At 44.7% G+C, this 23,479-nt stretch overlaps 3 protein-coding genes and 1 long non-coding RNA gene across 4 annotated transcripts in view; 2 read left to right on the top strand and 2 right to left on the bottom strand.

The window, feature by feature from the left end:
* tmem81 (transmembrane protein 81) overlaps positions 1–23,479 on the bottom strand; it is a 90,418-nt gene that overhangs the window by 39,755 nt on the left and 27,184 nt on the right. The window lies entirely within an intron of this gene.
* Positions 3,264–5,154, top strand: LOC306834435 (uncharacterized protein). Its single transcript, XM_079360330.1, has 3 exons — positions 3,264–3,318; positions 4,068–4,207; positions 4,878–5,154. The coding sequence occupies exons 1-3, from the start codon at positions 3,298–3,300 to the stop codon at positions 5,098–5,100; spliced, it is 384 nt and encodes a 127-aa protein (XP_079216456.1). The 5' UTR covers positions 3,264–3,297; the 3' UTR covers positions 5,101–5,154.
* rps21 (ribosomal protein S21) lies at positions 7,037–9,747 on the top strand. The gene is made up of 6 exons (XM_079359833.1): positions 7,037–7,133; positions 7,586–7,667; positions 7,851–7,914; positions 8,726–8,797; positions 9,402–9,457; positions 9,685–9,747. Exons 2-6 carry the CDS (start codon positions 7,618–7,620, stop codon positions 9,692–9,694), a joined length of 252 nt encoding a protein of 83 aa, XP_079215959.1. The 5' UTR covers positions 7,037–7,133; positions 7,586–7,617; the 3' UTR covers positions 9,695–9,747.
* On the bottom strand, positions 12,864–14,475 carry LOC306834084. Its single transcript, XR_013780442.1, has 3 exons — positions 14,112–14,475; positions 13,200–13,307; positions 12,864–13,082 (listed from the first exon to the last, which is right to left on the bottom strand). It is a non-coding gene; the product is annotated as an uncharacterized lncRNA (long non-coding RNA).

The raw sequence follows: 23,479 nt of genomic DNA on the forward strand, positions 1-23,479 counted from the left end.
GTGCAGCTGGCTTGAATGTGAACAAACATACCGTCATGTGGAAGACGGCTGATTGAGTCCACACATCAACTATCAGGTTTCGTGAAGGACACCTCCCCCATTTGAATCATTCAAAACGTGGATGCTATTTTTGAATGGTCTTGCATCCCGCCCTCCTTTTCCCTTGAATACAAAAAAACGATGCAGGGAATTTTTTTGGCTCTACCCACACATCAAGCTGTGTTGCTCAGCTATCCTTGCAAGTTTCTTCTTGTTGGTAAAGGTGACTCATCTGGCTTCATATTTGGCATTTAAAATCATACCAATAAGTAAATTAAAGGTATGAAGTATGTGACCGAAAAAACAATTAAACTTTTCCAAACAATTTTTGAGGAACTACCCCAGGGCAATAGTGTGGGCATACACGCGTCTGTACATGCAAACTGGGTGCAACAGGGCCATGTATAGTTCAACCAGAACAAACAATTACAGGCTCCAGGGCATCTGCAAACTACACCACTACATCATAATCATGTGAGATGCTGCAGCACTGTTTCACTTTAATACTTAGACAATTTCTGAATTGGATTTTGGATCATTGCAGAAAATAATCTCTGTGTCAAACACACGTTTCTGATGCGTAGCTGTTTAGTTCAGCGGGATAATCTTTACAGATGAACATCATTTATATGAAGTTTGAATTAAATGCAGCCGAGAGAAGTAAGCTAACGTTATGCTACAAGCTAACTACGGTTGATTTTGATGTCACGACCGTTATGCTTCATAAAGCTAATCAGCGGTTTTGAAAAGCTAGCTAAACGTTAGCTTAATAAGTTGTTTATTAGCCTAATATTTACAAGAGCTTTGAAAAACATGACTAGAGGCCGTAAGGAGGATTAGTGAGGCGTTTAATGTCTCCATGACAACCACTGTAGTTTCAGTTAGCCACTTGTTAGCAACCGCTGTTTTAAGTTCACATAAAAACTTTAAAATTCACAAGTGTTGGTTTTAGCTAACGTAGTTTATCTCTTCAGCTCGTGTTAACCACAGACCTTATTTCAGGCGTCTAAACACAAACACATTCAAAATCCACATTGACTTTTAGAGCTAGGAACCCACGGCGCTAAAATGCTAACTCACTTCCTGGTTTTAGGACTCATTCCTGTGCCGGTCTATTCTCCTCATGGTTAATAGAAGTATTTTCTTTTGTAGACAGCGGAGTCCACTCCCTCAATGGGGTTTTCTCTTTCACGTTACATTTTGTGAAAGTACAACCCCGGGCCTGTTTCCTTATCGGTCAGGTGCATCCGATAAAGTCACAACTGTCCGTCTTTAAAAACAATAAACTATTTAACTGTTAAAACACGTGAAAGCCAATTGCTACTGATAAATTCTGCATGGCGTGCAGCAGCAGCCAGGAGCCTCAAATGTCAGCCAGGTGGGCAGTTTTGTTAGATAGATAGATACTTTATTGATCCCGAGGGAAATTCAGGAAACTGTTAGTTTGTGATGTCACATGAAAACAGAGTCTCTGCATTTCTGAGTCATCACCTGCACTCAGCAGCTCTTGCTTCACCGATGATGTAAGCCTTTGGTGAAGACAAGTTTATATTGTTAGCTCAAAAGAAACTGGACAAGTTAGCACAGGACAGGGGGAAAAAAAAGTGAACGTGTACGAGACAGTGTGGGCAGCCGACAGGTCCACACACATCCGTGCGGCGTGCCAAGGGGAAAGCCTCTCGCGTGGGCGTCTGTGTGTGTGTAGGCTTCCCTGAGTCAAATTCAAGAGAAGTACTTTCTCGCTGTGGTAGTAATGTAATCCCTGGCGCGCCTCCAGGAATTTCTCCCTTTTAGTTTCTCCACTGTTGAAATGGTTTGTGGTTTTGGTCATGTGCAGGATGTAAATAGGAGACAGTCCGAGGTGATACAGACAGCTTTATATCTGTTTATCAGATATTAGGATGAATGGCTTTATTATAGAGGCAAGGGTTCCCAAACTTTTTAAACCTGCGACCCCCAATATAACGCTGCTAGAGACTGGGGGACCCCCCCATTGTCCCTGGTGGTGCTTCAAACATCGGACACTCCACACTATGAGACCTCTCCAAACACTAGAGCCCAAACACCATCATATTTGAGTGTGCGTCGGTCGCTCGGTTGGTCATGTTGAGATGCTACACGTGAGATTCAAGAATAAGACGACATGAAGTCTCCTTCTTACGGCCGAGATCTAGACATGAGACGTCTGTACTCCTCTGATCTTTATCTGTAATTCCAAAGAACTACGACTAGACTTGACCTTTATTTCGAGGCGAACTTGACGGCTGACATCTCGTCTCGTTTAGGCGTTCAGCTGAAATCCTGGAAAGATACGTTAGTCAGAAATGTCAGAGTTCGGGGTGGCAGACAGGCCAGCAGTCGTATGTATGTCGGAGGCGCATTGATTTTAAATTTCTCATCTTCAAGGCCCTCCTTAATCTCGCACCTCTATACACACCCGTCCTTCCAGACGGGAGTCAGCAGGGGGGGGGGGGGGGGGGGGGGGGTCTCGAGCCTTCAACCGTGCAGCCCCCCACCCGTCTCTGAAACTCTCTCCCACAATCCATCCATGACACTAACTCTCTCCACATCTTCAAACCTCAGCTCAAGATGCATGTAGGTAAGTGTGTTTTTACTCTCCTGTGAGGTGAACTTGAGTGACATTAAATAAAATGCATTCAGGTATTTATTTTGTAGTCTTCTTCGTCGCAGTGACTGCAGGTTTGATTCCGACCTCGATCGGACCCCTTGCTGCATGTCCCCCCCCCCCCCCCCCCCCCTCCTCTCTCTCTCCTCCTCACAGCATTTTCTGTCTCCTGTCCAACCTGTCCAAGAAAGGTCAAACAGATCAGGTGCCGTTATCACGCCTCAGGGTCGTCTGTGAGACGGATGAGAAACTGCACACATGTATTTCTATTTTTAGTGCGTTTTCGTCTATCAGACAGACGAGACACAGAAGATCTTATCTTAATGTGACTTCCCTCTTGGAGGATTACAGACCAAACACACACACACACACACACACACACACACAGTCATGAAGTCATGGGACAGAACAATTTGAAACTTGATTTATGGCTCATGGAGTACGCCTCTGTGCTTTTTTTTTTTCTTCCAATCCCAAATGCAAATGTGTTGTTTCGTCATCGCAGCTGACAGTGTATAAAGACAGTGTAAAAACAGTAACACAGGCAGCTCTGTGAACGAGGACACAACAACCTCCTACTTTGACTTTCAACAATAGAACAGAATCTGCTTTAAAGGCTCGCCAGCTTCAACATGCATTTGGCCGCTCTGATGGTGAGTACCTCACTTTTATGCAGATACATTCAAATGCATGAAGCACACTGTTGTGTTTTCACCCTGCATGCTCTTACCTCCACACAGACGAGGAAATAAATGAAAGTGAGGAGTTGTTTTTGTTTGTTTTGGGGGGTTTTTGGTCGATTTTGCTTGTTATTATAACTGTAATTGGATGCTATAGTGAGGCAGGTGCAGATCTGCCCCAGGTGGGGGCAACTTGCAGGCAATAATGTGCCCTCTAAAAGAAGTGTCAAGCTCACTTTGGGAAACATGCCTGGTGTTTTAGAATCAAAATTGAGGCTGAAGGACGTTCATGTGCAGTTTGTAGGTGACTGGTTTCAGCTCTGTGCTGATGCTGTGAACGCTGTCGAGGCAAGTTGAAATCAGAGCGGGGCAGGAAGCGTTTCTCTGTGTTGATAGATGTATTGTTTCGGTGGGCCTGTTTGAGCCCGAAATGTAAGAATGATCCGAAATGTGGAAAAAGAAGAAAAAAAAAAAAAAAGGAACAAAACCCGAAATGTAATAGCTGTCGATAGTCATAACGAAAATAATGTGACGATATGTCCATGTGGAGTTAAAAATGAAATTTAGAAGAAATCAGAAAGTGGCCCCCATGTAGAGAGCAATATTCAGATGATGCATATGTTAAAGCTTTTAGCTCTTCATTTTCCATCGTGTGAAAATTGAGCCGCAGATATTTTCATTATGAAGTCTTATGAGTTGTTCTGTTTGTTGTTTGCTTCCAGGTGATTTGGGGACTGATGGGGGCCGTGTGCAGCAGCCCTGTGTGTAAACATCCCTGCTCAGCTGCGCATGAATTTCACCTGCCACACTTCCAGCACGTGTTGGGCCTTCAGGACTCTTCAGCTGCACCCTGGAATCTCATGTGAGTTTTGTTTTGTTTTTCTGCGCTGGCTGCTGTGCAGTGTAGTCGTACAACCTGTGATCTGCTTTCATTTATCATATACAAAAATAAGATAAGATATCCTTTATTCGGTGTGATTAAGAAAATCCCACAGTGCAGAATTAAATTAGATAAAAATGTAAAAAAAAAATAATAATAATTAAATCAAGTGAGTAGATTATTTACCTTAAGTAAATCCGAAACCAGTTCACCACCAGTAGGCCAGCCTGCAGAAATGGATTGACTGTGAAAGGCTCATTGAACTGCCCTCTTAGGTCAGGATTTAAATCAATGTAAGCACATTGGATCAGCATCGTTAGCGCTAGCCTCCTAGCTAACATTAGCGCCCAATGTCTGGCTCCCATCCGCCATTGTTAGCTTTTTTTGGGGTGAAATTCAAGAGCCAGCTCCGTCCTCTTCTTATTATTATTATTTCTTTTCTGGCATCCTAACTCTGAGCAGATGCTCGGATGGATTGCATCATGACTGTTAGCTTCACGATAAAGTAACAACAACCCCAAAAAAAAAGCTCATAGCGTTTAAAGAAGAGAGGGTTCACAGTGAGGTGGGATCCCAGGGCAGACCCAGAGCTGGCTGGAGGGACGCCATCTTCCATAATGACTGATGTTTAAATGTCCATTTATGCTTCCAGTGTCAACGCCACAGAAGACCGGGAGCCGCAGCTGATCGAGCACGCTGTGTGCAGGAACTGTACGGTGAAGAACATGGTCGCCAAGCCCATCTTCATCCAGATTAACGTCTACGAGAAGATACGCAACAGCAGGGGCACGAACAACACAGACTCCTTCCACTGGTGCAGGTGTCCCTACAACCTGGCGGTGGGCTGCACCTGCGTCAACGAGCGACAACACTGATCGCTGCAGAACGTACTTCATGTAGAAGCAGTCGCAATTGATATACTTTAGGTACCAAAGACAAAAGTTACATATCTTTTTTTTTTTACAAGTGTGAAATAAATTCAACGATATGAAAACAAATCCTTTACAAAAGGCAAAACGAAATGTCATTTTGGAGACAGTTATTGCTGCAGGTGTGACGTGGCGTTACGTCGAGTGTGCATTTCTTACACACGCAAGAACATTTTTATTTATTGGAGACAAAATTCAAGGTCATCTGATCTGAATCAGAATTGCTTTCATTGGCCAACTCTGCGAGTACGCACAAGGAATCTGACTCTGTGTTTTACATCTCATGTAGACTAGACTTAGACTGAACTTTATTGATCCTTTTGGGATGACTCCCTCATGGAAATTTAGGTTCCAGCAGCATATACAATAAAAATAAAAATAAAAATGCAGAAGGTAACAATATAAAGAATAATATAGCATAAATAATAGAACACTCTTCCATTGGAAAGAATATACAAAAAATATGCATGGAAGAAGCAGAAAAAATATATATACAAAAAAAGGCAATGATTATTGTTGTGATTATTGCACTTGGTTGAGATTATTATTGCACATACAAGTGAAAGTGTCCATGTGTTATTGCACAGTGAGGGTAGAAGGAAAGAAAGAAACAAGCAGACAAACGACTGACATGTAGGACACTTAAAAACAAGGACATGTTAAGAAGATGAATTAATCCCAGACTCTATACTCTGTTGTTGAGACACATCGGCTGAAAATGTCCAATTTGGACGGGTTCTGTGAATTTCTCAAGGACAGCTCGACAGCATGTAGGGCCCTTTAAAGCTTCCCATCCAGACCCGAGGATTGATATGATCCTTTTGGCTAACTCTGATATATTTACGGAAAGGACTTTTTAATATGCATTTAATTGTCCCTGCAAAAATAAAAAAAAAGAAAGAAAAGAAAATCATAAGGCTTAATTACAAGAGGAAGATGTGCTTTAGACTCCTCCATCAGCTCTTAGTCGTCACTGTAAACAAACAGGAAGCTGCAAAGACAAAGAGTTGATCTATTATTCAATTATTATTATTATTATTCTATTATTCCATTATTCTATTATTCTGATCTATTGTTAAAGTCACTACATGGACCGACACAAGTCCTTACAGCTATGCACGCTCGGCAACACAATCCTGTTAATGCTGCAAGTGCGGAGGCCGTTGATTCAACCTGCAGACAAAAACAGTCTTCTTTATTTTTTAAGGTAACTAATATAAACAGAGTCTGTTTGTTTCATTGTGCATGTATTTTTCACATGTTATAATTTTATTTTTGTTATTGGATAGGGCAGCCTAACCTAACCACGAGGCCCAATGTTTGTGTTACGAAAAAAATATATTTTTTTTTAATATTTTTTTTTTATTTATTTATTTTATTTTTTTCACTGCTTCTGTAATAAATTCTATATGAAAGAATCATAGTGAAAATGTTTGGACTCTTTTTTAGTACAATAAGCACAGAATTCATACTCTGTCCTGTCCACACGCTCGGCCCAACATGGATCCCTTTGGTGCAATGACGAAAAGTCTGAAAGCTGCTCGATGAAATCATGTTTCAGACAAAGTGTGCCGAGAAGAAATGGAATAGTTAGCATGCAGCTCAGACCATGCATTGTTGGTGAGAAAGTTTGAACAGAATATGATGTTAAAACCTGAAGACTGATTCAGTGAGTGCAAGCTCAAATGTCACATTGGAATATACAGAAAACATTCAGGCGCTATGTGCTCATTCACATGTCGCACATGTGGAAATCAAGCGTGCAGATATTATGTTATATGATATGATATTATATCCTTATAATCAGGACAAACACACTGCCTCTATGGAATCTGCTCAATTTCTGTTTATAATGACTCTGGTATTATGGTAGTAACAAGAAATGTCCACCAGGTGGCGAAAACAGCACCCTTCCCCTCAAATATTTCTACTTCCGGTTCAACGCGTCTCTCTTTCCTGTCGGCCATTTGTCGTACACGGTAAGTTTTCCCGACGAGCTCTTGACTGAAAACGTCTAAAACTCTTAATTTCCCCAAACATAGCCGTCCTTTTCTTTAGCCATGTGAACGTTAAAGTGGTTTTGAAGGAGTAGAGGTCACGTTAGGATGTTTTAAACCCTTTTTAAATAATAAAAATGTGATTTTTGTTTCCGGTGTCTGATCAGCCACATGCGGCCGTGGTGCTAACATGCTAGCTGAGGAGCTAACTCTCCCTTAATCAATAATATATTCAAATATAAATGGTTAAATCCTGATTTTACTTCCTGGTGATAATCTTTAATGTAGTTAGCAGGAATCGGACTTGTAAATTACTGACTACTATTACTGTTATCATGATTAAACAGGTTTCAGACTCCGTAATGCAGACGTGATTAAACGATGTTAAGTGTATTTTATTTTGTTAATTTTTTTATTTTATTTTTTCCTGTCAGGTGTGTAAGCGGCTTCCTGTTGAACCTGAAACATGCAGAACGACGCAGGTGAATTTGTGGACCTTTACGTCCCACGTAAATGGTGAGTAGTTTACAGAGATTTGAATGAGCTGTGTTCAGGTTATGATGAGGATCATCAGTCAGGTGTCTTTTGTAAGAGTCACTTAAATAAATCAGGACATCAGAAATTATTTTAAGATATAAACTTATTATTTTATAGATTATTTTCAGATATAAACATGAACACGTGTTTTTGTTTTTGCAGCTCTGCCAGCAACAGAATCATCGGGGCGAAGGATCACGCCTCCATCCAGATCAACATCGCCGAGGTAAGATCTGTGACACTTTGACGTGATTGTTCATTAAACTGCACGTGTTAAAGAGATCAGGCGTGTTGGCGAGCGTGTCTCGACTCGGGACACGTACGGGGGTCTCTAACATGTTTAAGAATGGAAAAAACAGGCCGCAAGTCTACTCACCTTAATTTTTGTTTTTTCTTTATTTAGTGTATTTTAATATTATTATACGTTTACCTTGTAATGCGATTTCTGACTCTGCCTGCTGTCGACCAGGTTAATGTAATCTGGTTAGATAGATCGAGAGTAAGTAGATGCTGTTGCCCCCGCGGTACGTTTGTTCTGATGTGTCCGGACTTCAGCGGGCTGTGGGACCGCGTGACTGGGTCGCACGTGTTTCCCAGAGCGTAAACAGTAATGGCCGTGTGGCCGGCGTTCCTGTGTGGCAAACTTGACACTGAAAATACAATATGTAGGATCCACCACTAGGGGGCTCTTTGGGATGTAGGATGACGAGGACGAGGCGAGTGGGGAATCATGGGAGTGATTGTCTGCTCGGAGAAGATGACTGGAATAAAATGTGATGGAGAAACGTTGCTGCCGTTATTCTCTCGCTGACCACTTCCTGCCGATTGTTAACCATCTTCTAAGGGGCGGCTGCGGCCTAGTGGAAGAGCCGGTTGTCTCTTGAAAGGTCGGGGGGTTTGAACCCCCTCGCTCTGTAAATCTGCTGCTCTCGTCTGAGACTGAAGATGAGCGTGCACGTTGGCGTGTTTTAAAGGAGCTTCTCGTGATGCCTTCACTGTCTTCTCTTCTCACCTGTTGCTCTTTGTCCTCTCTGCAGGTTGACAAGGTGACCGGTCGCTTCAACGGTCAGTTCAAGACCTACGCTATCTGCGGCGCCATCCGCAGAATGGTGAGTGTGAATCGCCCGTGGAGGAGGGAGGTTGACCTGACGCTCTTGATGCAAACGAGCCTCTTTAAAGATCGACAGGAGAATTATTTTTTTTTACCGTTTTCCTGTCAAACGCTCGACCCTCGATCCTCTCTCTTTATTCCAGAACATGTGGGTCAGTTAAAGACTGTTTCAGGTCGACACTCGAGCTGATCTCGTAATTACACGTGGAAGGATTTGACTTCCTGTTAGTTCTGTAAAAACTGACGTTTAAGATGTGACACATCATCGCTGGATCAGCCGCTTCAAGGATTTTTTATTTTGGGGGGGGGGGGGGGGGGGGGTCTTTGTTTTAGAGTTTGGGCAAACGATAGTCAGAAATCAAAGAGAGAGTGGGGAAGGATGTCAGAGCCTCCGTACACGGGGCGTGCAAACTAACCACTGGGCCTTAAACGCCCCAGCAGTCTGCAGGTTCTTCGATGTGTTCGAGTCTGAAGTATTGAGCGGTTCACAGTACGGGTCGTCTGTGCGCCGACGTCAGAGGAAATCAAAGTGTCGAGTGTGTTTGTCATTTTCTGAATCTTTCGTCCTGAACAGTTTTCTTTTTTTTCTTTCCTTCCTGCAGGGCGAGTCTGACGACTCCATCCTAAGGCTGGCGAGGGACGACAGCGTCGTTGCAAAGTAAGAATTTGATCCCAGATTTCATCATAACCCCGATACTCGACTTTGTAAAGAGGGAAAAAAAATTAGAAACTATGAGCTTGAATCAGAAAGAATCAGCATAAGTATTCAGCCAGCTGGTTTTTAAACTGTTATTTTTAGATTAAAAATCTTTTTTAAGATTGTCTGAGAAGAAATGCTAAAGCAGAAATATGAAGTATTAACCCTCCTTCTGTTTTGTTTTACAGAACCTTCTGAGAGCGGAGAAGTGGAACATTTGTAAAAATAAAAATGTAAAAAAAAAAAAAAAACACACACCTCGGTTCTTTTGTTTTGTTTTTGTTTTTTTTCCTTTGAATTTCACGCATGTTTCCTGATGAACCCTTCACTGTTCCTGTGTGGGCTGTTAAGTACAATGAAATGCTTCAGTTCAAATGAAACATTTTTAAGACCTGTAGGTTATATCAAAAAACGATATAAATACAGTTATTAAAAAAAGTTCACAAAGTTTCACTGGCCTTCTTAAAGTACAGAGTGTCGGAGTTTCTGGATTCATCCCTGACTGTTAAAGCGGAGTGAGCGTGATGTGTGGAGGCGTGAGTCACCTTAAACTTACACTCAAAACTTTATTTGTCATGGGGGGCAATTCAAAGGCACAGAGCAGGAAATGAATAAGCTGAACTAAAAATCAACCAAAGTGTCAAAAGAATAAAATGTCAAGATGCAAAGTTAAAATACAAAAAAAGAAGATATAAAATGGAGAAATAGAAATGCATGTTACCTGTACAGTAAGGCTCCGACGGATATTCTGAACTACAGTATTAACTGTTTTACATGTAAGCCCTGCAGCTCTCCAGCAGGGGGCAGCATGCAACAAGAAATACAGCTACCTTGAAAACCTGGGGGACAAAATCCAGGAAAAAAACACCTTTCTGATCCTTTAATTTCTTCGACATGAAACAAATCAACATCAGTTTAACTTCAGCAGGCAGTGTGCTCCACCTTCATCTGATCCTTACCTGACGATCTGAGGGATCTGATTGGCTTGTAAGGATACTTAAAGCTTTATGGACAAGAAGGAATATTTTTATGAATTTGAATAAAAGTGAAAACAAGACAGAAGTTAAATTTCTCCAATCAGTGAAGGAAACTCACGAATTACGAGCCGATGCAACGAACTCTCTTAATCTGCACTCTGTAAAGTTCACGTTTGAATAGTTATAAAGAGTCTAAAATATGATCCATCATCTATAATCAGGGCGTTTCATGACTCGGCTTCATTGTTTGGGACAGTTTCCTGCACAATATTTAACAAGAATATGTTGTACAACTAATCCGGGTTTAACTGGATGAAACTGGGAGTGATGTGTTCGAGCAAGTTGAACCATCGACTCAGAGGCGCTGCCTTGCTAACAGGCGGGGCAGTAGGCCCCCCCCCCCCCCCCCCCCCCCACCAACGGCTGACGCACTTTAAACCGCCTCAGAATTCGCCCGTGTAAATATTAACAGACGAAGCCAGAGGGACGTCTCCCGTCTGCTCCTGCAGGGGGCGCTGGAGGCTCATCGGCAGCAGCCGCCATGCTGGCAATGCTGCGTCAGTCTGACTTTGAGTGGCCCCCTACGGACAGGCTGAGCGCTGGAGCTGAGGCTCCTGACAAACCACCGTTACCCAACCTTTTGAACTTCTCATAAAGCGCGATAACAGATAAACGCAGAAGTGAAAAAGTTGATTTGTCCGGCAGGTAAATAGTTAAATGAACCTGACTAAATCAAACGTGGTACTGGACGATGAGAAGGTCTTTTTTACCTGCTGCTGTGTGCAACACCTGGCTTTAAAAGAACCCACATAAACAAAAGAGTCCGAGTGGGAATAACAGAGCTTCCAGTGGTCATTAGTGCTAAACACAGTGTGAAGGAGGATCCGTGTGTGAGAGCGCTCTCAGGCCGTCTTTAACCTCAAACAGCCTCAATCATCAAGTGCTGCTTTACTGCTCTGTTCCCACACATGCACCATCGTCTTCATCACCTCCCTCCCTTTTATCCGTCTGTTTGCTTTTTTTTCCCACAATGCCTGAACGGCCCCGCCAGTGTGCACCAATCCAAAGCCTTCACGTGCACTTTTAACGGTGACTTCCTGGTTGGACAAACAGCAGATGACATAAAGACAGGACACATTTAGAGACATGTTAGGTGACTCCTCCACAGCCTCTCTTTCCCAGGTGAGATGACTCCAGTGAGTGTGCTCTGTTCTTCAGCCTTATAATCACATCACTTCCCATTTGTGGACAAATGATTAACCCTTAACTGCCTGAAAGAACAGCACGCCGCCTCCTGTTCCTCCTGAGAAAACATCCGGTCTTTGAGAGGCTTGGAAACAAAACTTAATGTGTCACTTTATTTAAAAACACACACACAAGGACTCAAAACAAATATTTATTATTTCATTCGTTACGTCAGTGTGATTAATACAAGTCGACGCACGTTTGTTGTTTTATCAAAATGCACATCTTTGCATCTCTTCTTAAATCTGTGCTTTTATTTTTATCCTTTATATTTTTGTATTTTTTCTACATGTCCAGCACATGTTGAAAAACTGACAACAAGGACGACTTTGACTTTGATGTGTTGACCTGCCACTTTAAGTTCTGCTGGATTTTATAATCTCAAAATATCTGACAGTGAAATTATTGGAGAGAAGCTGCAGGAAAGGTCGGTTGTTGAATTGCAAACATCAAATATTAGCATCTGACTCAGATCCAGTCTGACTCAGATCCAGTCGGACTCAGATCCAGTCAGACTCAGATCCAGTCGGACTCAGATCCAGTCAGTCGGACTCCAGCAGCTCATGTTGCTGCCTCGACGCTCATAAGCTCCGGTCTCTTCTCCTGAGTGTCATTCTGAACGTGCTCGGTGTTTTTTGGAGCCTCTGGCGAGTCACAGCTTGTCAAACAATGGTCTTAACATAAAGGGGGATGGAGCCTCTCAAACCCCCCCCCCTTCCCCTTCCCCCCCTCACCTGGCCCCCTGCATACCTTTAACACACAGACAAAGAACACTGTGTCAGTAATGAGACGAGGGACAGAGAAGCCAGTATGACCCTGCAGCAGAGTGTGCACACACACACACACACGTATCCTCATCTGCAGAATCTGATGCATGCGCCAACTCAAAACTTTGTTTTTTACAAGAAGTGTCGCTTCACTCATTTTCTCTCTGACTGGTCCTCCTGTGTGCTTCACCTCTCAGTGGGTTTAAAGCTGCAGGTGATCAGCTCGAATTCAGACTGCAGTTCCTCTCATGTCCACCAGGTGTCAGTAAAAAAACTGTAACTCTCTGTATCAGGTGCTGAAGTTGTGCTTTTAATGAAAAACTCTTTAAAACCCAGATTGTAAATAAAGTTGGTCTGAATCCACAACAGGAGATGAAAGGAAACATCTGAACTCTCCTTTCCTTGTCTCCTTGATTCCTCTCCTCCTGTCTTTTATAAGAGCTCTCTTTATGCTCCTCTCTATCGTTCCATCGCTCGCTCTCTCGCTCTCTCTCTCTCTCTCTTTCGCATCCTTTTGTCCGTCTTCAGAAGCAGCTGGGTTCAAGTCTGTGTCTCTTTGTCCTCTTTCAGATGTCAGCAGACTTCAAAGTGGGCGAGCTCCGTGAAGAGAGAGAGAGAGAGAGAGAGAGAGTGGGTTAAAGAGAGGGAGGGGAAGTGAATCATACCTGTTGTGACTTCAGATCTCTCTACCTGCACTGAAACGCTGTGATTCACCATGTGTTTGTAGATAAAGGGGAGGAGCTTCTCGATGTGCTGTCGATTAAACAGACCGATTGGAACCGTGACACCTTCGACACCGCCTCACGATGAATCTTTACATCCCTGTGTTTGAGTCAAGTGAAACGTTTACAAGCAGCTGCTTCAACAACAACAACAACAACAACAACAACAATAACAATAACTACTGAGAGAACATGAAGGCTGCTCATTGATCAGGTATCCACGTGGACGTAAAGTCACAGTAACAGCTTTGAGTTTAAGAGTCTTCTTAGACTCTGAACAAGAATGAAACGCTGATGTGAAGTCAGGAAGTAAACACGTGGCGGGGAAACCTGCGAAGAGTGATCCTTCCTCCGGGTTACTTTTAAAAGTGGAGCTCATGAGAGTAAGAGAGAGAGAGAGAGAGAGAGAGGGGCCCACCAGGAGTGTGTGTGGTTTGAAGTGTCGTGTAAGAAGACAAAAGAGGAGAGCATGTTGGTACCTGCCTTACACACACACACACACACACACACACACACACACACACACACACACACGCACACCCCTTAGTCCGCTGTCAACCCCAAACATCCCCTCCCCGGCCCACAGCACTTCAAACACATCCGCCCTCAGATGTGTGTGTGTGTGTCTGTGTGTGTGTGTGTGTGTGTGTGTGTGTGTGTGTGTGTGTGTGTGACAATCTCAAAGTCCTAAGGCGGAGCATCTGAGGAATGCTGGGATAGACAAACAGTATTTACTCAATACTGTTATCACCGGAACACACCGGAGTTATGACTTCAATAGAGCACGACATGAAGTGTGAGCATGCACAGTGTGTGTGTGTGTACGTGTGTGTGTGTGTGTGTGTGTGTGTGTGTATGATGATAAGAGCATTAAGAAAAGTTTTGTCTGAAGACAGATACTCACAGATGGATTAAGATAGAAGCGTCTGTGTTTTCTCAAACAGGTGAGGGCACGAGCCACTGAATGTTTACTGATGGAATAAGTTCATTCAGCTCGAGGCGCCCCCTGCTGGTCGTTAGACAGAAGGCAGGTTGAAGGCGCTTCAGTCTACGGTAAAGGAACCAGCAGGGGGTAATAAGTCGGTTCAATCAAAGGCGCGAGCCGTGAGCCGTCGCCACGACAACCTGTGTGCCTGTCCCTCACTTCTCCTCTGGTCTCCATGGTAACCAGGAAGTAGATTAGTTCTGGAGTTCACGAAGAAAAGGCGTTGAGAAGGAGGGGGGGGGATTAGGGAGGTGAAACGACAACTCCCCTTTCTTTTCTTCTTCTTCTTCTTCTCTCTTTTTATTTGTCTTTCTCTCGGCTCGGTTTCCCCTCCGCTCCTCTTCTCTCTCCAGCGCATCGATCCATTTATCGATCAAACGGCTTTTTTTTAAGGCAGCACTGGTTTTCAAACGGTTTCTGTCATTTTTAAAGCTTACTGTAAACGTGTATATTCAGAACAACACGCCCCCCATGATGTGGCTGCAGGAGCTGGGAATCGAACCCCCAACCTTTCCAGAGAGACGACCGACTTAAATCCAATCCACAGCCGAGAAGAAGGACGTGTTTATAATGTTTATACGTTTTATAAGTACATGTTTAAAGGTTTATAATGTTTATACGTTTTATAAGTACATGTTTAAAGGTTTATAATGTTGACTGCACAGCGAAAAAGTAGCTTCTCAAAAATAAAGATGAAAAATAAATGTTGCACAATAAGAAGAAGAAACTATAAGCTGACTATAAGAAATGTGCGGGAAAATTCAGGTGCCATATTTGTTGATTATTTTTTGTAAAGTTTCGCTCCTGAAACGGGTTTCATATAATTTCCAGAATTGGCAGTGGGCGTGGCCTACCGTCTTTCTCACCTGTGCGCGTGGCGGGAGGCAGACAAAGAGGGTTTGAGCGGGTTTGAATATGTTTTTCTTCACCGTCATCGTCGTAATTATCGCCATCTTTAAAACTTTCTGTTCATCATTATTTTTTTCACTCTTTAGTTTAATAAATCAACAAACATCACAGTCACAGGTCGCCTACACGTCGTCTCTGGGTCATATTTCAGTAACGTCCACCAGATGAACCACTTCCTGTCCGGGTTAATCAGTCACGATCATCTTTAGCACGCCGATCAGAGAAGCGTCTCCGGTGTGACCTGTGAGCCTGCAAACAGCCTGAGGAATGTTCTAGTGTGTCAGTGAATGAAGCTCCGCTGCATTAACACACTACCTCGAGACTCCTTTAAACTACAGGAGGTCACTGACCCCTGCCTCTGTGTGTGTGTGTGTGTGTGTGTGTGTGTGTGTGTGTCCGCAGGTCAGAGTGTAGCATGTGTTAGACAGACGATGGAGGAAGTGGTCGTGTAACAAACATACAGTTCCTTTCACACTTGCAGAAAACTGCTGATGATCTCCTGGTGTTGCTGGAGGAGCTGCATGTGTGAACGCAAACAGCAAACATGTCCAGTTCTTTCCACATCGAGTCTTAGCCAGCTGATGGGAGGAGCCAATGAGGAAGGGGGAGTGGCATTTTTTATCCCGTGTCTGCACGCGACCGCTACGATCTCCGTGCACGTAATTAAACGGCTGCATTCTGTTTTCTGCTCTCCTGTATGTTCGTCTTTGTTGACATCTGTTGCTCCCACATCTTGTTATGCATGCCCCCCCCCCCCCCCCCCCCCCCCCAGGAGCAGGCCTCCTGAAATGATCTCGATATTTTCAGGAGTGCAGATGTGTACATAGTTTCACCTGCGTGACTGATGAGGTATCTCGTCTCTGTGTTTCTGATGGGAACAAAGTAAAAGGCCTGTTAGTCGTACTTTGACTCACCTGAGCAGCTGTTATCTGTGTGTGTGTGTGTGTGTGTGTGTGTGTGTCTGTGTGTGTGTGTGTGTGTGTGTCTGTCTGTGTGTGTGTGTGTGTGTGTGTGTGTGTGTGTGCGCGCACCGGTGAAACGCTTTCATCTCCTGAAGTGGTTCCTGTCGCTTGATTAGATGTTGCTCCATGAGAACACACACACACACACGCACACACACACACGCACACACACACACACACACACACACACACACACACACACACACACTGCAGGTGTTGAGTTATCCAATAGAAGCGGTGAGATGATTTTTTTTTACCGTTATAAAATAATTTCTCGTCCTGTTAACCTTTTCATGAACGTCTTCGCTCCAACTTCTGTTCAGATGTTTTATCATAAAAACTTCAGCAGCTTTTGGAGCGTTTAATATTATTAGAACTTTTCTTTTCTTTTTTCTTAAATTTGTTTTTGGACTTTTTCTGCCTTTATTCTAATGGACAGCTCTTCTTGTTTTGATTTTCTTTATATACGCCTCGGTTTCATCCTTACACCTTTTCAGCAATTGTTTTTTTTTTTTATTATTATTATTGTTCTTTTTTATGCTAAATATTTACTGCTTTACTGCAGGACAGTGAATCGAGTCAGACGCACTAACTCCCTCCCACATGTCATCAGAAGCTTGAGTCCTCCGATCTTTATCCGACATGTCACGAGCCACTCTCTGATGTCTCCTGTCCTCAAATAAACCTTCATACAAAGAGAGTGGGGAGCAGCATGTTAAAGGAGCCACGGGTCGAATTTGAACCCGCGCGAAGCGTCTGTACACGCGAGCATGCTAACGGCTAGGCTAGCAGCAGCGCATGTTATTTGAACTTCACAGCTCCTGTAGGGTTGTTTTTTTTTTTCAGCTGGTTTCTGGGAGTTCAGACGTCCTAATGCAGGTGGGAAAGAAGCCGTCTGTTGTGCTCCTGTTGGTTCTGTACCTGACAGCAGACGGGACAGTGACGAACACTGTGTTCCTTTTAGCTCACAATTTCAAAGTAAAAATGTGTCATTAAGGCGTCGCCAACTTTCCAAGACGGAGCGACATGTCCGCCTGAAATGAAGCCGTGCCGCGTCCTTTTTGTTCCCCCATTGCTCTTCTGTTGGTCCTTCACACACACAAGACGAGGAGATTCAGAGCAAACATCCTCAAAGAGAGAAAACAGCTCATTCAGGGAGACGACAGAAGGTCCCGGATCCACTCGACCTGAGGACGGTCCAGTCAAAGAGGATTATTCTGCTGCTCAGGGACCGAGCCTTTTCTTCCCCTGTGACATGAACCACTTAAAGACTGTTGAGATGGGACACTGAGTGGACGCGCTGTCTCCCTCTCTCTCTCTTGTTTGTCCCGGACACACACACCCCCCTCCGAACAGCAGGAGGAAGACTGAAGTCTGTGTGGACGTTCTGACAGCTCCCAGGGAGGGAGACGAGATTACAGAGAGAGAGGAGGACGGATTAAAAACACAGAAGAAGAGTGACAGTCGTCCTACAGTCCCTAAGAGTTTAGACAAACACACTTTAACACACAGAGGAAGAATCTCCTGAACAAACTGTGACGATAGCAAAGTGTTAGCATAACCAGCTGGAGCTCCGGCTAAATACTGCAAATGTAACAACACAGATATCAAATCAATGACAACATCAAACTGTATTTATTTTTAAACACAAGCTTGTTTTTTTTCTCTCTTCCTCTATTTCAGCCCTCCTGCTCAGAACAGGCTGTTTCTGTGTCTGTAGCTTTAAATATGTAAATGAGCTGTGTCTGACCACGCCCCCTCTCTGGAAGGGCTCGGGTGTACTCGCTGCTTTCTGGCTCCATGTCCTATTGTTTACGGTGAGAAGGCAGACTCAGAGGGCAGAACAAACACCTAGCTGTGGGAGGGTCACCCACCTGGGGGAGGGGCTACTGCCCTTTGTGATGTCATGAAGGGAAATCACACATTTTCTGAAAAGTGGAGCAGGCAGAAGACGGAGAGGATGGACTTTTCTCATCATTGGGGTTATGTTGTGTTTATTAATGTGGACAGAGGAAGAGAGGGAGAAAGGAAAAGTTTGAAAGAGGGCAATAAGTTACGACGATGAAGGAAATATTTAAATGGTTGTTTCTCTCTCTGCTGGATTTAACAGGGTTCAGAATGATGTGTGTGTGGTCATCTCTGCGCGTGTGTGTGTGGTCGTCTGTGTGTGTGTGTGTGTGTGTGTGGAGAGAGCAACTGTCTGTGTTACTTGTATTTGTTTTGTGTGTTTGAGGGGCAGTCTGAGTCTGAATTCAGTGTGTGTGTGTGTGTGTGTGTGGGGGGGGGGGGGGGTCCCCGTTTGTCGTTTTAACACTTAGTGGGTCCATTTAAGTGATCTCAAATGAATGAGAGAATTAAGAGAGGAGAAGGAAACAGAAGAAGAGATTTATACAGAAAGATAAACAGCATGAAAACATCTGCAAACAGAAGGAGACAGATCAAATTAACAAAGTGTTTCTGTTGTATTTGAGCCAGTTAACCAACCGTGATGATTGCTTTAAGATGATTTAACCTTTCAACCAGTAGAAGCTGTGCCCTCCTCCAACCGCTGGGGCCGGGCCAACAGAGAGGGGAGGGGAGGGGAGGGGAGGGGAGAGGAGAGGGGGAGATCCAGATTGAGTTGGAGTCGGTGCTTGTTGGAGCGACACAGAGAGAGAAAGCTCGACGCACCGCTCTCCAGGACTACAAACTCCTCTTTCTCCTCTTCTTCTTTTTCTACTCTTCTTGCTCCAAATGCTTCCCCTCTACAGAAGTTAACATCTTAAATCCTGTACCCTCAGACTTACTTTACTTTGGCAGCTCTTCCTGTCTGGATCGAGCGAACAGGTGGAGGATGATGGCTGCGCTCTCCCCGGCTCGGCGCTCTCGGACGCGGTTGTTTTCGCTGCTGCTGCTGCCGCTGTTTGCGTCCTGCTCCAGCTCGGTGTCGGCGCAGGAGCTGCCCACCAACGGGGTGAACGGATACAGCCTGCACCCGCCTTACTTTAACCTGGCGGAGGGCACCAAGATCACCGCGACGGCGACCTGCGGGGAGGACGACACCGGCAGGAGCATACAGGACCTGTACTGCAAGCTGGTTGGAGGCCCGGTGTCCGGGGACCCGAGTCAGACCATCCAGGTGAGCAGCACCCGAGTCCATGCACCTTTTTTAATCCTCCAAAAACCAGTGAATCCAAACGTTAAAGGACTTTTTAACTCTTTAGTTTCGCAAATATTCCTGAGGGTTCTTACACCCCCCCCCCCCCCCCCCACACACACACACACACATCCCCACAGTTTATATTATATGTAGCCTCTTTATTTTACTGAGAGGACTTGGCACCTGCATAGTTGTCACCTCTCATGTTGAAACATTCCTCTAAGCCCAAAGTGCATTGTAGAGGGTTTCTAACATAGATGCATCTATAAAAATATATTCTATTGTATATACTCTGCAATTCCTCTTTATGTTTATAACACACACACACACACACACACACACACACACAGAGTCCTGTGTGGCTGTATGTAATATCATTCCTCGTATTTCACAATGAGCCGTCAGTGTTTTTAGTCTTTTAAAGTTCTTTATGTTAAATTCTGGGTTTTAAATGTTTAAGGTTTCATCACACATCTTAGTGTGTGTGTGTGTGTGTGTGTGTGTGTGTGTGTGTGTGTGTGTGTGTGTGGTGCTCAATGCAGGGCGTTCAGTCTCTGCTCTTCCCTGAGGTTTGATTCCTTGAGTTAATGATAACAACCTTTTCTCTCTCTGCCTTCTTCAAACACTGAAGTGTGTCAGATTGAAGGCAGGTAATGATGTCTGATGACCCTTTTTTTAAATTCTACTTTAAAGCGACCGTCGCTCTTCTATCTCAGATTTATTTATTTATTTTTTTGGTCATAAATCTGCACGTTGAAGTTCAGCGTGAGCATCTTTGACCTTGTTGCAGATGCCAGCCCGTTCACCGGCCGCTCCTCGCTGCATTCACAGATGAACAGAGGGGGTCAGCAGTGTGCACCGATCGCCCCCGCTGCCTCTGCCAAGTCATTATTTCACGCACTGCTTCCTTTGTAGGACTTGGCAACACTTAACACAGAGCACTTATATAAGTAAGGACGCGGACTCTGCAGGCTTTAATGTCTTTATAATGTGACCATGAGTTTGTATGAACGCAGCAGCAGCAGGTCGGCCTCGTGTGTGACGCCTGCAGGTATCTCTAGTTAGAGCACAAAGGATTATTGCAGCTTCATGGGTTAACCATTAAAGGGACCCTGGGGGCCATAACACGCAGGCGGCTTAGTGCCTTCTCTCGCTCTTCCACCTGTTCCCCACATTCCTCGCAGTGACTGACCCGTGTCCTCCAATCACGCTCCGTTTCTGCAAGACGACATAAATCGACGTCTCTCGCGTCGCTGAGGTCACTTCTTTTTTTCCCTCTCTCTCTCTTTCCACAAAGTGAATCAAAAAAAACCTTTCCCGTTCCTTTCCTTGTTCGAGTGCATGCAAAAGCAGATAAGCTATCAAGATGAAGATGTAACGTCTGGGGAGATAAAGACACTGAGGTCAGATCAGGTGGAGGCAGAGAAAGAACAGCAGGCAGTCTGAGGTGTCAGTTGATTATAGGGAAGAAGAATGAAGTCAATGCAACACCAAACACGAGTCCTGAGGGGGGGGAGGTGGGGGGGGGGGGGGTCTCTGGGATAAGATCTCCTTCAGCTTACAGGCTGCTGATTGAAGTGTGTGATTAAACAGAGACACGCCGGTCGAGAAGTTTTATTTTTAGGGTCTAAATGACTTTTTTTTTGGTGAATCGCTCCTTGAAGCCGTTTCCTCTCCTGTAAATATTGAGATGATTTTTAAAGCAGCCGGCTCTGGAGAGTCTCCTGACCCAGCTGTGTTTGCAGGCAGCAGAAATCCTGCTGTGAAGTCCGAGCGTTCTCCCACCACACGGCTCAAACTGGAAATATCAGGAGTTTTCTGCAGGTGTGAAATCCCCTGATGATGTGTCGGCCTGCAGCCTTCAAACAGCTCCAAACTAATCTTTAAAGCAAACGCACAAACAGGCTCTGGAGCCTCTAAAGACAGAATCCCTGCAGAGGTCAGCTTTTGTTAAACTGTAAAGGGGAGACAACACAGAGAACACGACAGCGACGTCTCTGACTCGGTCGTGTTAGTCAGATGCACTCTGGGATTTCCTCGTTGTGTACCTGTGCTCGTGCTCGTGCATGAACTGTCCCGTGCCTTTAAAGCGTGCCCGGGCCGAGGAAGCGAAGCGTCCTGCAGCGCTCACACTCGTCACCCCGTGTGGACTTCAGGGCTGAAGGTGTGCGTGGGGACGAGATGTGTTGACTCTGCACAGCTCAGTTTGTGTTTCCGGCTGCAGCTCCTCCACACGACGGATCAGGACAAAGAGTCTTCCCTTCGCTCGTTCTCTGACCGCTCGGTTGAAGTGGCGACGTTGGTGCGTAATTAGCCCCGGGAAATCTGCTCATTAGCTCCGGGGAATGGCTGCACTGTGTGTTCAGGGTATAAGAGGTTTAGCCCACTTTGACCCGCTATTGTGGCTCGGCCCACTTGTTGAGTCACTACACCCCCCCCCCCCCCCCCCCCCCCCCCCCCCCCCCCTTGAACAACACGCACACACACAGCCAGGAAACACACACTTTTCTATCTCGAGGTTAATCCTGTTTGGATTTGACATGTGAGTGTTTGTGGTCATTAAAAACAGTGAGAGGAGGAGTGGAGGTGAAAAATGCAAGAAAGGTTCGAGTGCGACGCCAAATCAAAACCTTGTTATCTGTTTTTACTTGATTTATATTAAAGATTTATTTTGGCTCTTTTTGAGCTTTAATTGAAGAGTGGATTTTCGTTCAACTTGTGGAAGCGCTGTCGGATAAAGATACTGAAAATATGCATGCACTTTTTTTTTTGTTTTTTTTTTGCTTTATTTTCTCAGCAGAGCAGCGGAAAGTCAAACACTGTGCAAAGAAAGAACGTATAAGAAAAAGTCAGGGCTTACATAAAGAGGCAGGTGTCGACGCAGCAGCACTTTAATTCTGCCCTCAGGACGAGGATTCCTCACCCAGAGAGAGAGAGAGAGAGAGAGAGAGAGAGAGAGACTCTCATTGACCTGGAGGTGGAGGGAAAGAAATGGTGAATGAAGGAGGAGAATGTGCTCCACATGCTCGTTCCCAGGTGGTCTCCCACGTCGACAGGGAGACCACCTGGACCCCCCTTTTCTAAAGGAGAGGACGAGAGTGTGAAACAGAGTTTGACAGCCACAGAAAACAACATCTCACGTCCCTCATTCTTCATGGACGTCACACACCTGGGCAGGAACAAAAAGCCCCTTTAGATGACGTGAGCTTACTTGGTGATTTCATGCTCCGTTTTAAAGGTGCTCGTGCTGCTCGGGCTCTGAGGAGTAAAGCTGGAGGTTAGAAACAGAGTATAAGAAAGTCCAGGGAGGATGAAGGCGCCGAGCGATGGAGAAAGTACGTGCAGCAGTTTGACACTGGAAAAAGTTCCTTCAACCTCAGACCGCTGCGAGGTGACCCTTTGACCTCGGCGACCTGCAGCGATAACATCTCCTAAACCGGCCTTTTGTTCACGTCTGAGCTTGTTTAGTTTATGCTAACGCTCACACGGCCAGCAGGCGTTGGGTTGAAACCCAGAACTCTGACTGTGATTCTTGTCTGTTGGTTTTTAATGATTGTAAACTTGGAGGGAAGCTGAAAAAAAAAAAAAAAAAAAAAAAAAAGTCTCCTTCAAGCTAGGTTTCTTGGCGTGGATCTTCCCGCCCTCCAGAAACACGATTAACCTGCTTAATGTGACATGTGTCAGAATGAATAAAGACCGAAACAGTCGGATGAGTTGAGGACACGTGAAGGACGACGTGGAGAAAAAGATCCAGGCAGGAAGTGTCTCTGTGACAGTAACCTGACCTGCTTTTCATCAGATGTTCACTGAGACTGTAACTTAAAGAGCGACACACTGAAGCCTCGACACTGCTCATTGAAAACAATAGAGGGGGGAGGGGGGAGAGAAAGGGGCCTCACAGGTGTCTCAGCTCGCCGCTCATTGTAACAGCTGGTGTACGGACAGTATGGCGTGCTGACTCTCTTTAGGCAAACGAGACGTTTTTATGAGTCCACACCACGTGACCTGTGATGAAAAGTCCCTTCATCAAAGCGTAATTCAAAGTGCAGAAAGATGGTGGACATGCATCATGCAGTGATGGATGAAGCAGCTGGAGACGGGAGCACGAGGTCTTTTTTTTTCTTCTTTGATTTTCTTCGCAGGAAAACTTCGCTTCATAAAACTCGATTCCTTCTGTCACATACAAAACACGACCTTTGTAGTCCAGACTGACCTTCTCCTCTGTGATGCTCTAAAGGTCACCTGAGGACCGAGAACTGGGGAACCCCACGGGTCAC

Source organism: Symphodus melops (genome assembly GCF_947650265.1).
Source record: "Symphodus melops genome assembly, chromosome: 13".
Lineage (NCBI taxonomy): Eukaryota > Metazoa > Chordata > Actinopteri > Labriformes > Labridae > Symphodus > Symphodus melops.